The 15,911-nt window shown below is 45.4% G+C and overlaps 1 protein-coding gene across 2 annotated transcripts in view; it reads right to left on the minus strand.

The window, feature by feature from the left end:
* Nucleotides 1-15,911, minus strand: part of schip1 (schwannomin interacting protein 1) — a 191,158-nt gene that overhangs the window by 173,427 nt on the left and 1,820 nt on the right. The window contains exons 3-7 of one of the 2 annotated variants that reach the window (XM_071927546.2): nt 11,406-11,473; nt 10,978-11,064; nt 9,657-9,701; nt 9,515-9,555; nt 1,611-1,624 (exon numbers count right to left, since the gene is read on the minus strand). In XM_071927546.2, coding sequence (XP_071783647.1) covers nt 1,611-1,624; nt 9,515-9,555; nt 9,657-9,701; nt 10,978-11,064; nt 11,406-11,473 — 255 coding nt within the window. Of the gene's footprint in view, nt 1-1,610; nt 1,625-9,514; nt 9,556-9,613; nt 9,702-10,977; nt 11,065-11,405; nt 11,474-15,911 lie in introns of both variants that reach the window. The other variant, XM_071927538.2, reaches the window with a different exon arrangement.

Here is a 15,911-nt window from a genome sequence, read left to right on the forward strand (position 1 = left end):
TGCATGCGTACTCCAGCATGCTCTAGTGTAATTTGCATTTAGAATACTATTATCAACATGGAATTTAATACAACACACATGATAGGCAGTCATGCCTTTGTTGTATTACTTAGAATTTCAACCTTGAAATCCTGTTTGCCCTGCAATATTCCCACAATAGGCAAATATGAGCCACTAAACGAGTAGAAAATTCAAGATTCAAAATTCAACTTTGTTAAATGGATCAAAACTGGAAAATTGCCTTCGGCTTCAAGTAGCTCAGTTAAAAAAACGAAATCTAGATATATGCAGACACATTTATACCTCTTCTTTCTAATAGATTATCAAATCAAAAAAATCTAAGTGTCATGGTAGTATCTGCAGTCAGTAGTCTAAAATTTGAATGGCATATGCTATATATACTGAGAAAGGTAAAGTGTTGTGGAGTCCATTAGGGGCCTCAGAATTGTGGTTAAAGTCAGTATAAGCTCTGGCTAATAAGTCATAGGCAGACCTAGGATGAATAATAGTTGCAGTTAGTGTTTGTTTTATCCTACTGGGAGTTCCAAACGGGTGGGGTTTACTGTACTGGGATTATTCAGATAGCGTAATGTTCTAGGTGGCAAACCACGTCCAACTGGCACATAGGGAGGCTCAATCAAATCATAAAAAGTACAGTATTTGCAGCTACCATTTGCCCCAGGTCTGAATATGGAGCCAATTCAGCCTTGGCCCTCTGAAATCATTCCCACCTTTTCTGCCATCAACACTGCATCTGTATAAAGTGGAGAAATGATGAGGTTCAGTTAGTATAGCCGCTTTTGTCTCTCCCCCTCCCTCCCCCCTCTGTCTTTCTTTTCCGTGTCTCCCACCCTTCCCTCTCTGCCCTCCCCCTCTCATTCTGTCGGTAAATTTGGGGTTTAATACTGCTCTCTGATTCTCCGTTCACTCTGTGGCAGGAAAGAGCATCTGCTAAACGACTGAAGAGGAACATTTAGAGTTGATGCATGATGTCATCTTTCATAGTTAATGTTTCACTGTAAAGTCTATTGAAAATCTCTCTCTCTCTCCCTCTCTCTGTGTCTCTCTCCTTCTGTCTCTCTCTCTCTCTCTCACACACACACACACACACACACACACACACACACACACAAACACACCATTATGTTCACTGAAGTAGAACAGTAAGCCCATGAGTAGTCATTAACCATACACAGTAGCTAAAGACCCAGAGTGATTCCTGTCTGCCATTATGTACTGACGAGCTATTTGGTGCTGCTTTATACAAGAGGATCATAGAGCTGTTTGATTGTGTTTCACAAGTGAGAATGGGACCATTTAAAGTCACATAAGGACAGCATCCAAGACAGCTAGTGGCAATCGCTAAGCCAAAGAATCCGAAGTTCGAATGATGTCTAAGCCACACTGATGCTTGCACAGACATTTATCTCCGTGGCCATGGGGTAATGACTTGTGTAATTTGCCACAGCATCAGAAACTGTCAGAGGCACGGACTGATTTATACAGAGAGCGCCTGGCACTGCTATGGCCAACCTAGTGCACAGTGCAGGTTACATAACTTACAGTGGAGAATGACAGCTCTCACCTTTTTTGACTAGGTTTTGCAATACGCTTGGGATTGTGACTGGCAGGTTGGAGAAGTTGCAGGACGTCATTTGCATAAGTAAATAAGGACATCCTGAGCGAGTTCACTGTTACCATGGTGATGGTAGGAAGATTATGAGGACACATTGAGCCAATGTTGAAACTACTAGAAGAGTAACTAGACAGGTGCACACACACACACACACCTATACCTGTACCTTTGCACTTGCACATAAACACATCTATGCAAATACATTTCAAGTGCTTTCACGGTGGCTTCAAAGCTTCAACAATCCATTATAGACAAAGGCACAACTTCAAAGCAAAGGCTTTCCTCTTGGCTAAGAAGAGATTCCCCAACACGCCCAGGCACACTTGCACACAACAACACTCTGACACACAAACGTGTGCACACGCACTTGCATTAGAATGCACACCAATCTTTGTCGCTCCTATAATCTCTTGTTTTCTTTTCTTCTGGATGCAGTAAAGAGGCGGACACTCATTATGTGCATAAAACTAGAGGACAGCCACTCTCTGTTTCATCCCTCACTCATGTCACTCATATCAAAAAGATAAGACAAAGGGCAGACGGAGATCAAATGTGCCTGTAAGACATCCACCCATAGGCCATCTGCAGAACCTCCACTGGAATACTTAACATACTTATCCACTATTACGGATAAAACGCCTGCATACACACACGCACACACACACACACACACACACACACACACACACACACACACACACACACACACACACACACACACACACACACACACACACACACATAAACACACACCATGAGACACATACAATTGTTGGGATGGTACCCAAGTGAATCCAGCAGTGACTCAATGTGCGCTAGCCACTGAAATATTCATTTGCATGCTTGTTTATTATCATCACCATCAAGTTCTCAGGTGTGTTTGTGCTTCAAAGGGAAAAGAGAGAAAGAGAAACGGCATGTGTGTCTGTCTATTCATGCGTGAGCACACGACCACCACCAACAACAATGTCTCCTTAAATGGCCAGAGAACGTTTCATTAAAAGGCTCTTTCATCGAATTCCTGCTTAAACTGTCTGCTAATACACCGTTAGAGCATTGATGAGCAGCTCGCCGCTCCGTTAGTGCACAGGCTAATGAGACAAACAGCAGTTAGCTGCCGCGGCCAGGCCTTTATGATATCAGGGCCGCGCCCCTAGTTTAACAGTCATTGATTGGCTCATCACCTCATTCTTCCTGGCCACTTGATAGTCAATGGGGAGAGGAATAGTCGGTGGATGGTCTTAACTGAGGCTAAGTAGGGGAAGAGAGGTTATTTTTTAAGGAATTAGGAAAGAGCTTTGTAGTTGGTAAGGCAAAAGCACAGGTGTTTAAGAGCAAGAGTGCTTTTTGATCTTCTGTATAACCTTTCACCGCTAGGACTCTCTTTCTCTAACTGCCTCTAAGGATGTGCAGTATTGTGGCTATCTGACCACCGAGGTGCCAATGATCAGATCTTAAGCGAATACCTCATGGACCTGCTGTACACCACATGAGATAAAACATGCAACTCACAGCCTGCACTTGGTTCCCTCTCTCTTTCTCTCTTCTAACCTTCCCTTACCACCCCCCAGCCTTCTCTGTATATGCACGCTTTTGATTTTACTCTACCCTTCTACCCCGATCCCCCCTCTCCTCTCAGAGGATATCTACTAATTTCTGTCTCCACTCCTCCCTCCATCCCCTCCCCCCACCCGCACCGCACCAAGCATACACAGAGAGGGAATGTTGTCCGCAGAGGACTATGCCTCTGATCTGGTTAATGGACAGTAATTGCGGCTGGCTGAAAAACAGAGGATGGGGAGGAGAGGAGATGATGGAACAAGGGAAACGTGGAATGGGGGAGGTGAAAGAGAGAAAGAGAGAGAGAGAGAGAGAGAGAGAGAGAGAGAGAGAGAAAAGGGGTAAAAGAACAGTGGGAGGTAGAGTTAGAGGGAGGCAAACTACTACACTAGAGGTTTCCTATCTCAGCGGGTCAGAGAGAAGATCAACTCAACTCAACTCTTCTCTTCCTTTCCCCTCTCCTCTGCTCTATACTCTACTCCTCTCTCCTCCTGGGATCTCATTACGCAGGACTCACTGGCCATAAGGACCGAGCCGATCTGCCTGTGAGACGGGCTAAAGAGGGGGACATGCCCTATGTGTAAGAAGAGGGGAGGAGGGGGAGCAAGAGAATGAAAGAGAGAGAAAGAACAAGTGGGTGAAAAAGAGAAATGGAGAGAGATAGAGCAGGGGCTGTGGTAAGGGAGGAGGAGAGATAACTGGGGATTGGTGCGTGTGCAGATTCAGGTGCTGAGAGGGGAGTGCTGTAATAGAACAGTAGAGCAGATAGCCTTAGGTACCAGATTGTTATTACTGCTGCAGATGGTTGGGAGACGCTTCCAGCTGATTTATGTGTTGTTATGGTTTGTCTGTGTACGTGTGTGTGTGTGTGTAAGCACATGCATGTCTGTATGTGAGCGTACGTGCACACGTGTGCGGATATATGCTCGTTTAGTTTGTGTAACGTCAGCTAAATGACATGTTTTCTAGATAAATAACCAATTAGAAGCTCAGGGGAGTAGGCAGTGAGCTACCAATCAAATCCCCATACACCAACTCTAAACTCTCCCTCTCATCAAAATGCTTTGCACAGCCTGTTGTAAATATCCAATCAAGAGATTCAAGACCCAATGCTCACAAAAAACAACAGTAAATGCCATAAAGCGAGAAGTAGCCAACGTAAATGAGCCAAAATGCTCCATCTATCCACTCTCCATTTGTCTCTCTCTTCCCATCTTTCCCAAGAGCCATCACATGTCCTCCACTCTTTTCCACTAGCCACCTCTTCTCCATTTGTGTAACAGCTTTCATTGATTTTTTGGGGGTCATCAGATGCTCTTAATGTGCCATTGAAAGTTGCTGGTGTGTTTATATTTGTCTAGATGAACTGGTGTGAGTATTTACGTAAGTGTGTGTGTGTGTGTGTGTGTGTGTGTGTGTGTGTGCTGGTGTGTGTTTGCGTGCATGTGTGCAAGTGTGCTGGTCCACAGATCTAATAGTCAACATAAATCTTGTGCAGGTTGGACAGGCCAGTGATGGAGAAGAAATGAGACACTCACACACATACCTAGGCCTGCACATACACCCAAAACTCACTCACTCACACACACACACACACACACACACACACACACACACACACACACACACACACACACACACACACAAATGGAGACTCATGGAGACTCTAATACAGAGTTATTATCCTCATAATCACTCCAATATCCGCCACATCATCTTGCAGTTCTCTGACCTCCTCCTTCCATCTCTCCATCCATCCATCTGCCTCTCTCCACCTCCTGGACACATGAGCTTTCTCCTCTCCTCCTCTTCCCTCTCTACCGTACAGCCATGATAAATCTTCAAGATTCCTTCCCAATGGGCTTGCACAAAATCAATGGCTAATTTGGAGCATCACTTTATAGACACGTATGTGTTGTGTGTGTGCCTGCCCATGTACACAAATGTATATGCTCACATATGAATGTGCGTTTAAACACGATGGGTGTTAATTTTAGTGTGTGAGAGTCCATGTCTGTGTGTGTGTGTACTTGCATTTGCGTATGTTGACATTTGTCCATTGGGGTTTTCATTTTGCACAAGCAATCACATTTTCTCCCTAAAGGATACAAATGCGAGAGTTAGTGTTTCTCAGGAAGCCAGCTGAGCCTGGACCTGCTTTGACAGTAAATAAGCTAATAGGCAAATGTCATGGCTATTAAATGAGTTAAGCCCGATCGATGTCAACTCCGGGGCAGAGGTATATAAATTTATTTCCAATGAGATGCCAACTGACACCAATAAAACAAGTCATCTGTTAGCATCTGTCTGCAGAAAAGGGGGATTGGTGTGTGTGTGTGTGTGTGTGTGTGCGTGTGTGCATGTGCGCATGTGTGCGTCAAGAAGCAGTGGGAGGAAACGTGAGGGATGACAGAGGGAGGGAGGGAAAGAGGGATTGAGGGAGGTAGAGGCAGAGGCATGGATGAAGCCATCACTTCGCTTTGTGAGATGCTTGGCGGTGAGAGATGAGAGAACGATCTCCCACGCATGCTGCAGGAATGCTTACTCTAACACTTTCCCTCCGCCCGGCCCCCGGAAAAGAGGGGGAAAAAAAGGTGCAAGCATGTCACACAGATGGGAATAGATCCATGTTCACTCACACTGTCAGCAAACAAACACAGGCATGGACACACAAACACGTATGAGGACAATGAGGTTCCCGAGCGCAGATGCACCAATGTGTTCTGTTCTACATTACACACCCTACTCTCTCCCTCTCTCTCTGACTGACAGTCCTTCTACTCTCTTTACTATCCATCACTGAAATCATTCCATTAGTGACCAGGCAGCCTAGATAGTGGTATCAGTTTCTCTGTAATGACAGGCATAATGAGGCATTTCATCTTCCTTCTCAACTCCATCACTTTGGCTTTGATCACAGATTTGAGTCTGTGAACACAACTCACCAATCCGTCCCAGAGGGCCGGACTCTGCTGTCAATCATGTAGATCCACTCAAGCAACAATGTCAGCACGTACGCACTAACACACACATACACAACATCACACACTACAAAAGAATACAAACTCAAAGCTAAACACAGAGCACATCACCTCACGTGCATGTGTATATGATCTGCATTCACGTTAATACAAAACACACTGCAGAAATCCACCTTGTGTCTGCCGCAGGGTGTAGCATTTCCACCGATGTTAACTTGCAGATCGCCATCTATTGGCATTCCCTGGCCAAGGTCCTTCTCTATGTTCAAGAGCTCATCTATATTCATAACCGCAGCCAATAACCAATCAGTCATCATCTTGTTACCACAAATTCACCAGGATAACTGGACATCCATAACGTGAAGTTTAGCCTGGAGGGATCTTAGAAGCACAGCTCACACCGCTATCAGTTGGGTTTCTGCCCTTAGCTTTTTGCCTTTAACTCGTAAAGCACTTCGGAAAATATCTGTATTTAAAGTTGCATTAGGTACGATTTTTACTGTCCCATAGCACAAAATGACCATGATAGATCTGCTGATCTCTGATAGGGTTGCTGATCAATACCAATGACTCAACGGTTACTTTGCCAAGTGCTGAGATGTTCTGGCTTTCAAAAACTCACTTTCTGGCCTGTACTCTCTGTTTTGGAACAACCCCGCCCCCTCCACCTCGCTCAGTCACCTGCACAGAAACCCCGCAGGTTGGCCATCATACGGCAGCAGAGCAGAGCAGCAGTGCGGCCAGAACAGTCAGACCTATTGATTTACTATCCACAGACCAGGCAGGACCAGGGCAGGACATGGAGGGCCTGACCCCCTGCTATATAAATAATACATCTGGGTCTGGGGCTACATCATGCCTGCCAGCCATCACTGGACACAACAACTGTTACATGTAGAATATACAGACAGAAAGACATCGCTACAAGCCAAAGTTCAATTTGGGGAGGCATTGATGAGTGTGTGTGCCTGTTGCAGCCATTGAGGGAGAAAAACATCGGTAGTTCTCCAAGTGTGCACTACAGTGTTTTTCAGTCTATATCAGTACTTGTGTGTGTGTGTGTGTGTCTGTGTGTGGGTGCATGTATGAAGCATTCAATACCAGAGTTCCATGAAATATGCATGAAGTATGTTTGAACCTTCCCCCTCCCCTACAGGGCAGCAGCAAGGTCCTTTAGACCCACTGGAGTACGAAGAGCTCACATGAACACACACACACACACAGAAACACACACTTGCACACGCACACACATGCATATAATGTGGCACACTGGCCTCACACTGATGAATGTGCGTCCTTCAGAGAGCACTACAGCCACAGGAGAGAGATAGAGTGTGAATGAGGACAGAGAGAGAGAGAGCGAGGAAGGGAGAGAGAGAGAGAGAGAGAGAGAGAGGGCAAGAGAGGGCGAGGTAAGAGAAACCAAGACAGAGACAAAGATTGAGAGGCAGGAGAGTGTGTTGTGGGCGGAGGTGGAGGCGAGTAAGTGGAGAGGAGAAAGGAGAGAGAGAGAGAGAGAGGGAAGGGATAGGGGAGAAGAGGAGGGGGGCGTGACTCTTGTCATCTCTAAGTTTCTAAGTTACAATAACTCTTTCTAATTAAGAAGACATTTGCTGCTGTGCTAATGAACAACAAACTCTCTCAAGCAGAACAAACAACCTAAAAACAACAGGACACCAACCCATCTGTTTGCTCAGAGAATTTTGCTCCCTCTCCAGCCGTGGGTAAGAAAAGAGTGGGAAAAAAATAGAAAAAAATACAGTAGCTTCCCACACACTAGTGAGTATGCAGACATGACATCATATTTCTCTGTGCTGAGTCTCTAGCACTGCAGAGAGCGTGGGTAGGCACACACGGACAGCTTGTGTGTGAGTGTACAGTATATGTGTGTGTGTTGCAGTCTGATTACTACGCTGTGAGCGAACTCGGAGTGAGAAATAAACAGGACAAACAGCAGAGCGAGCTGTGCATGTGTGCATGTGTTTGTGCCTGTGTGTCCTTGTCTGTCACTTAGAAACTTCAGGCGCTCTCAAAGCATCTTTTCGCATCTCCACATTCATCTCCTTATCTCTGCCTCCGCCTTTCCCCCAGCTTTGTTCCTCTCTCCCTCCTGCTCTTCTCTCTGTTTATCTGCCGCTCATACGGTCGTTTTTTTTTTCTCTCGGCGCCTTTTGTTTGGCTGCCATGCCCTGTGAGCACTGTTTAATTCTCCCCCGCGCTCCCCCAGGGGAAGGGAGGGTGGGTGAGGGGGTGGTGGGGAGACAAGGGCAGAGGCACTTCATTAATCAATCAACCAACTTTGAAAATTTACCTAATTAACGGCTAATTACAGATCTGGGCACGGTGCCAGCCGGCATCCCATCCACCTCCGCCGCCACAACCCCCGCCGTGCCCCAGATGACACTGGAGGTAAACACCCCTCCCCTCATCCCCTCCCTCGCTCTCTTCTTTATTAGTCCATCTATCCATGCATCCACTCATCCGTCTCTCTTTCCCCATTCTCTACTGAAACCACAGATAGCTCAAAATCATTTTAAAGAAACGTGTCTAGACTTAGATCTCGCTTCTCGCCCCTCTCTCATTCTCATGTCCCACCTGTTGAGGAAGAAATGGAAAAGTACCTATACTAGACAACATTCCTATATGTAACCTTTGACCCATCTTTACACCTTAAGTGCCTAAAAAAATCAAGAATACTGAATCTGCTTCACCAGTATAATATTACAATATTAAACTCTAAAAGTAACATCTTGTGTGTTTCTCACAGAACTGTGAGCCTGGAATGTGCAAATGCCCAAATCTCATAGATAACATTGACCAAGTGTCCTTGGTCACATAATAATAACTTCTTGTCTTTTAGAAGAATGTGGTCACCTCTTATTACGCATCTCCTTAAAGTGCTAGAACTAAAACTATCATTGGTTGTTCAGTTTTGTTCTTTTGACCTTATACTTTTTGAACAATAGCTTTATTACCTCCGCCAATGAGGTTATGTTTTCGGTGCCGTTTGTTTGTTTGTTTGTCTGTTTGTTTGTCTGTTAGCAGGATTACGGAAAAACTACTGGCCCGATTTTCATGAAACTTCGTGGAAGGGTGTAGCATGGGCCAAGGAAGAACCCATTAAATTTTGGAGCGGATCCGGATCCGACTCACGAACAAGCAATAATAGCACGAACCTTGGCGGAGGTCTGCGCTCTCCGAGTGCCCTTCTAGTTCTATATAGTTTATAGTCTGTATTTACATAATCATGAATATTCAACACTATAAAACTCTGCGTAATCATCCAGATTTTGAGTTCCTTGGCTCCCAAACTGCAGATTGAATAAACCTGCCAAACTGTCATTCTCTCGTCCTGAGTTTTCTTCCACACAGCGTTTGCTTTTCTCTTTCAATTGTTTTTCTTTTGTGTTCTTACCAGAGAAAGTTCGGCAGTCACCGCAGCAGTCTGGAGGTTCTCCTGGTCCTGGCCTTGCCCCTGCCAGCTCCCCCTGCGGGACTTGCTGGCACGCCAGGCACGCTGGATCCTGGGAGCATGAGTGGGTGGAATACATCAGCGACATCTACATCTCACCTATTGTTCTCTCTATAGCTTCAGTATGCGGTTGTGTAACGGTGAAAATGACCAAACTGAGCTGAATGAGGGCATTAGACAGATGCAGGCATTTTTTAAATCGAGGTGGATTACACTACACACACAGATATGACTGACAATATATCTTCTGTTTTGTATTGTAGATCAAATCACTGGCCTCATTGCTATTCTACAAAGCACAGAGGCTGGATAATGATGTCACCATGCACCATATCGCAGTTTTCCCTTTCTCACTCTACTTCTCATTCGCTGCCTTTGTGCCTTTCCTTCCCTCCATTTATTTCTCGCTCGTTTTCACACATCTTTTTTTCTTCTTCCCCCCACCGACATTTTTTTCTAACTCAGTCAACCTATTTTTCTGCCCTTGAATCTTGCTCAAAATTTTTCTTGACCTCTCCCCACCCCTCTCTCTCCCGTGTTCTCAACCTCCTCAGACCTCTCTTGCTCTCTCTCTCTCTCGCTTCCCTCCTTCTTTCATCCCTCCAGTCACCCTAACACCGGGGTCCAGGATGGAGTGTAGGATCAATTACCCGATGGAGAAACACATTCACCTCCAGTGGAGCAGAGAGACAGCTGAGCCAAATGGAACAAATTGAATTAAGCCATAACCCCTAGCTCCAAAACCAATACCTTTCCCTTTCCTTCCTCCATCCCTATTTTCTCCACTTTTATTCTTCCTTTGCTCCTTCCATCTCTCCATTCCCTCCTCTTCATGCATCCTGTTCCACGGCTTTCTCTCCAAGTTTATCCTGCCACTTTTTCTCTGTCCCTTTCACCTTTCTACACCCCAATCATGTTAACTCCACCCAGAAACATTGCCTCCCTCTCTTCTATCCGCCACTTTCAAGGAACTGAGAGCCCGAGGCGAGAGCTGTCCTTCCCTGTTACAGCACCTATAAAAGCCTGGGCCCATGTTTAAGTAAAATGGTGTTAGATGGCGGTCTAAGAGGGTTCACGCACTCAGCACTGCACTCTGACCCCAGCTCAGAAATCTAATCAGGGAGAAGATTGAATTAAAGCCACACGTGGATTAATCTCTCACACTCAACAACAAATATAATACACTTTTGAGGTCACAGGCAAGGCAGGTGACACACAATGCGAGAATGACAAAAAATAGAAACATATAGTACAGTATAGACTCTCAGACACATACATATTAGGCATAAACAAGCATGCAGGTGCACTCATAAGCCACAGGTACTCACACAATAGCCTTGGTCTCTAGGTGCTGCTGTTGCTCACGGCGATGAGGGCTATTGTCATCCTCCTCCTCGCTCCTACGAGAACGGTTTCTATGACAATAGCCAGAAAGACAGATGGACAGAGAGATATGGGGTCAGACCGGGCCAAGAATAAGAAAGAAAAACAGATATTAATTTACAGAGCACGCACTGTTTGCAGCTCATCTTGTATGCTGTGAACAAGGGAGTTTATATTTCATATTCTATTGCAGAGAGAGGAAGGACTTTTTTTTGTAGAGTAAGGGGTTTTCATGGTAGAGCAAGGAATTTCCATGGTAGAATAAGGTCTTGTCATGGTAGAGCAAGGGTGTTCTATGATAGAAAAAAGGCTTTTCATTGCAGAATAAGGTCTTTTCATGGAGCAGTGAGGACTCGGCTGTGTCGTGTCTCACCTCTCCACCTTGGGAACTGCCTGTCCTCCGCTGTGGTTGCAGTAGCGGTGATACCTCTTCCCTTCCTCCTGCACAGTGAAAAGCGCCAAAATGTCAACAAGGTTTTCAATTCCCTATGCCAAGGATAAGACAGAGGAGGAGCCGTGCCTCCTATAAGATACAATGATAAATGTGCAGTCTTGGGTATATGTGTAACGGTTACTCCGCCCACGCATCTTGTGTGTCTGCCAGAGCTGCGTTACTGAGCCAAAACAGAGGAGAACTGCTCTTTTTTATTATATCTGTCTCTCATCTGTTCATTAACCTCAAGAATGGCAGCTTTTCTTGCTGTGTTAACATAAACATAAATAATAATAAACACACAAAGAGATAGGGAAAACGGAGCAACTGGCACTGGGTATGTCTATGCCATTCCTGATGCATGACAGTATGTGTGTACTCTGGAGTGCGCCCATATGGTAGGGTATCTATGTGCGATATGAAGTTCTGCATTTGCGCCCGTGCGTCTGTGCAGATTCCTGGCACACAGGCGGCACAGATGCCAGTGTGCCGTGAAGGTGCCAACCAGGAGCCAGACAGGGGCCAGGGGCCGGGGGCCAGGCTCAGGCAGCGCCGGGGCCACCGCCATAAAGCTCAGTTGGAATAGGCAGATGGATGTCTTCACAAAGCTGCTCCACTCCATCTCTCCCATTCATTCGCCTATCTGTCAGCCAGCAGGGCGCAAGCTGTGAGTATTTATGCATGTTTGTGTGTGTGTGTGTGTGTGTGTGTGTGTGTGTGTGTGTGTGTATGTGTGTGTTTCTGTGTCTATAAGCTTATGTTGTGTAGGTTTGTGTGCATGTTGTCTAGACACTGTGTGCTGTCTTAGTCATACCGTTCTGAATGTTCTTGCTTCTCCACTCAGCTAAGCCAGCGGGGATTAAGTGTTCAGAATGCCAGGCAAAAGGCCAACAAGGGTTTAAAACATAACTGTATCAACAAGTGTTATGTTGTATTACAGTGGACAGAATCCAAGTGCTCAAGCTAAAATAGGAATCCATTCAGAATCATGGCATGTTTGTGAACTTTTTGAGGACGGCATAGATCGGTGGGTGGGTGGTGAATTCTTATTATTACTCTTATTTGGGAGTAAAAATCAACATTGTGAATGTGTTAGTAAAAGAAATGTTTAAAATATATTAATATACAGTATAGAAATCTTAAAGTTTAGGAGAAAGGAGAGCTAAAATAAAAGAAACAATGACTACACGTATTGGCACTCTAACACTTCCACCTTATTGCAATTATGATAATACTGCAATTAGGACATGAGCCATGTTGCATTATGGGAGGGCTGCTGTTCATCAGAATTTTCAGAAGTTGCAACATTTGCTTGATAGACCTTGTGTTGTTCACTTTTAGAGCAATCATCTTTGTTTTCTCATTTTTTACAGCTGCTATCTTTTCTGTGTTTGCAGCCAACCATCTTGCCTTGGGTCTCTGCACTGGATAAATTGTGGGAAAGTTACATGAGATCAACAGAAATACCTAGGGAGCCATACGACTGCAGCTGATGACAGGAGAGATACATTGCTTGTAGCCTATAGGGTACATGATCTATTCAATCAATAATCGCAGTATGCATGATTGCATAAAAACAGGGATATTGTATGCATGTAAAGGTAGTCTGTAATAAGCATCATGTCATGACAGACGAGGAAGGAAAAATGGAGGGAGGGAAAGAGGAAGGAAGGGGAGAGAAAACAACTGCACACACCAAGAGTCTGCTGCCCTTTAATTGATGAGTTATTAAAATCATAATTTCTCAGAGGCCTAGTTCTATCACAGAGATCGATGGCCAACATACTTGACCGCACACACACACACACACACACACGCACACGCACACGCACACGCACACACTCAAGACAAAAGCTAATTCCCTCCTGTGTGTGAGGGATGGTCTGGTCTTTGTGGATGCCCTTCAGACAGCAGTGTGGTCTCCTCTCAGTGGGAACAACCCCCACACACATCCAAACATACAAGCACAATGAACCAGAGACGCACAAGTGAACACCTGAGTGGAGGCACACACACACACACACTCACATGTAAACACACACAGCAATCTGATCCCAGAGTATTTCATTACAGCGTGGTGATGTGCTGCAACATCTACATCAGGCTATTGGCTGGTTAGCTGGAGCTCGACTAGGCGATCAGCTCAGGGAAATGTCCAATCAGGAAAAGAGCTGTACCAGTAGGGATGCTCGTTAATCGTAACATGGGAAATCAATTTACATGAGCAGCGCGTGCAAGGCGTAACATGGAAGTCAACACTTACTCTTTCGCCTGAGTCCCTGAGTAGGTAAAGAGCGCACAGAGTGAGAGGGAAATGTAGGTGTACTTGACGCTGTCATGCGATTACACGACTTGAGCTGCCATTTTCTCTTAGAGTTATGGCTATGGGGCAAAACAAATACTTCCTACTGGAGGGAATGGATGCATTTATACAATTTTGTTCAACCCTTTAAATCCTATTTGGAGAGGAGGGAGGGAGGGAAGGAAGGAGGAAGGCACACAAAAGCAGGGCAGAAAGAGCGAAGGAGAAGAAGACACTCTGGTTTAGAGACAGATATATTGACAGATAGACACAGAAATAAAATGATGAACTATTATTGACAGAGGCGGCAGTGAGGGATAGTGATATGGCAGCAGACCCACACTGGTCCGATAACAGACACTGTGTAAGGACCTATACGTCCCCACAATACCCCTGGCCCTGCAGTTACACAACCATCAATACCAGGCTGAAGCAGGCAGTGGAAACTGACCCAGGGAGCACAGATAAGGAATGGCGACACCAAGGAGGCTCACATCAGGCAAGCAGATATAGAATTAATTTCATATCTATAATTAAGCAGTTCATCAAACGGAGACAGACCCATTCTATTGGAGCTACACGCAGGTTTTATAGATTTGACTCAAAGGTAATGGCTCCACTGCAAAACCCTTTTGACAGCATGAACATGCACACACATAATTACACACATGAGTATTCAAACCTACATGCGCTGAGCTGATTCTTTTTTTTCCCCCTGCATTGGAGAATGCTGAATGGTTAAAGGGGTGGAAGAGAGGGAAGCTGGAATCTATGACGAGGGAAGCGAGAGATGGCAGAGAGGAAGCAATAAAGAAGAAGAGGGCACATGATTATTTAGAAATGAGGAGAAAGGAGGAGAAGGCAAAGACACCCAGGGAAGTGTGGAGGTGGGTGGGGTGTGATGAGGAGAGATGAAGGAGGTGTGAGAGTGAGAAGATGATCATACGGTCTATCAAAATGCAAAATGGAGCACTTGGGACTATTTCCCCTGCTACTATTAACCAGTAGAGAGCTGCTCTGGTTAACATATGGTGAGGGAAGGAGTGAGAGACACACACACACACACACACACACACACACACAGTACATATAAATATATATATATATATATCTGCACGCACGCCCAGTGTCGGCGAGCTGGCTTCTTCCAGTGATCAAAGACTGAGCTCACTCATTTAGACGAAACCAGTCTTCCAAGACATGGTAATGGAATGGGATGGAAGTGAAACGGATGGGCAGGAGAGTGTGTGTGTGTGTGTGTGTGTGAGAGTGTGTGTGTGTGTGTGTGGGGTGGGGTGGAGAGAGATGGGGTTTGTGCTGTATTTATAAGTAGGAGAGGCATCTGTGGCATTGTGGAGTGCCACAGCACACGCACACGCACACACACACACACAGGATCCATTTCCCAGTCATATGACCATGGCAGGCAGAGAGACACCTATCTGTCAGTGTGCCGGCTCGGTCTGCTCCTATGCAGGTTATTACGACTCAATCGCAGAACGCTTGAGTGAGCCGGCAGCAGACTGCACTCAGCACAGCTCCGTCCCACTGGGAGATAGAGAGACGATAATGCACTTCTGAAATATGACACCCTTCCCTGGCACCAGACTCCCACTGTACTATACATCCCTCTGCATGGCAGCACACCATCTCCGCTTCTGACTCTCACCGTTTGTGTTGGTTAACTGATGTTGTCCTGTCCTGAATCTGGTACAGAACTGAACGACAACTGTGTGTGTTGGGTTTTTGTCCCAGCCATGCACTGAATCCTATCAACACTGTTATGAAGCACATCAGTTCAGTATGAAGGTGGCCATTTTTTCCAGATGTTACAAGAGTAGGAGCATCATACATAACGTTGATATATGATTCCAAGACTTCTACAGTAAGTGCTATGTCAACAATGTCACCTGTACTGTATATTTCATGTTTAACCCCATTAAGTGTGACCCCCCCCCCTTTGGCATGCAGTTTAAATAAGCTCTGTGTAAAATGGTTTAACAACACAGGCCTGTGGCCGTAAAATTCAGCTGTCCCATTGATTACCGGGTAATAGCTGGATAGATTAATGTGTTTCTCAAGGGGTTCACGCCTCGACAATGAATCTGAATCACTCAAACACAGACACAGCAAGTGGAGCAGCA

Source organism: Centroberyx gerrardi, chromosome 6 (assembly GCF_048128805.1).
Source record: "Centroberyx gerrardi isolate f3 chromosome 6, fCenGer3.hap1.cur.20231027, whole genome shotgun sequence".
Lineage (NCBI taxonomy): Eukaryota > Metazoa > Chordata > Actinopteri > Beryciformes > Berycidae > Centroberyx > Centroberyx gerrardi.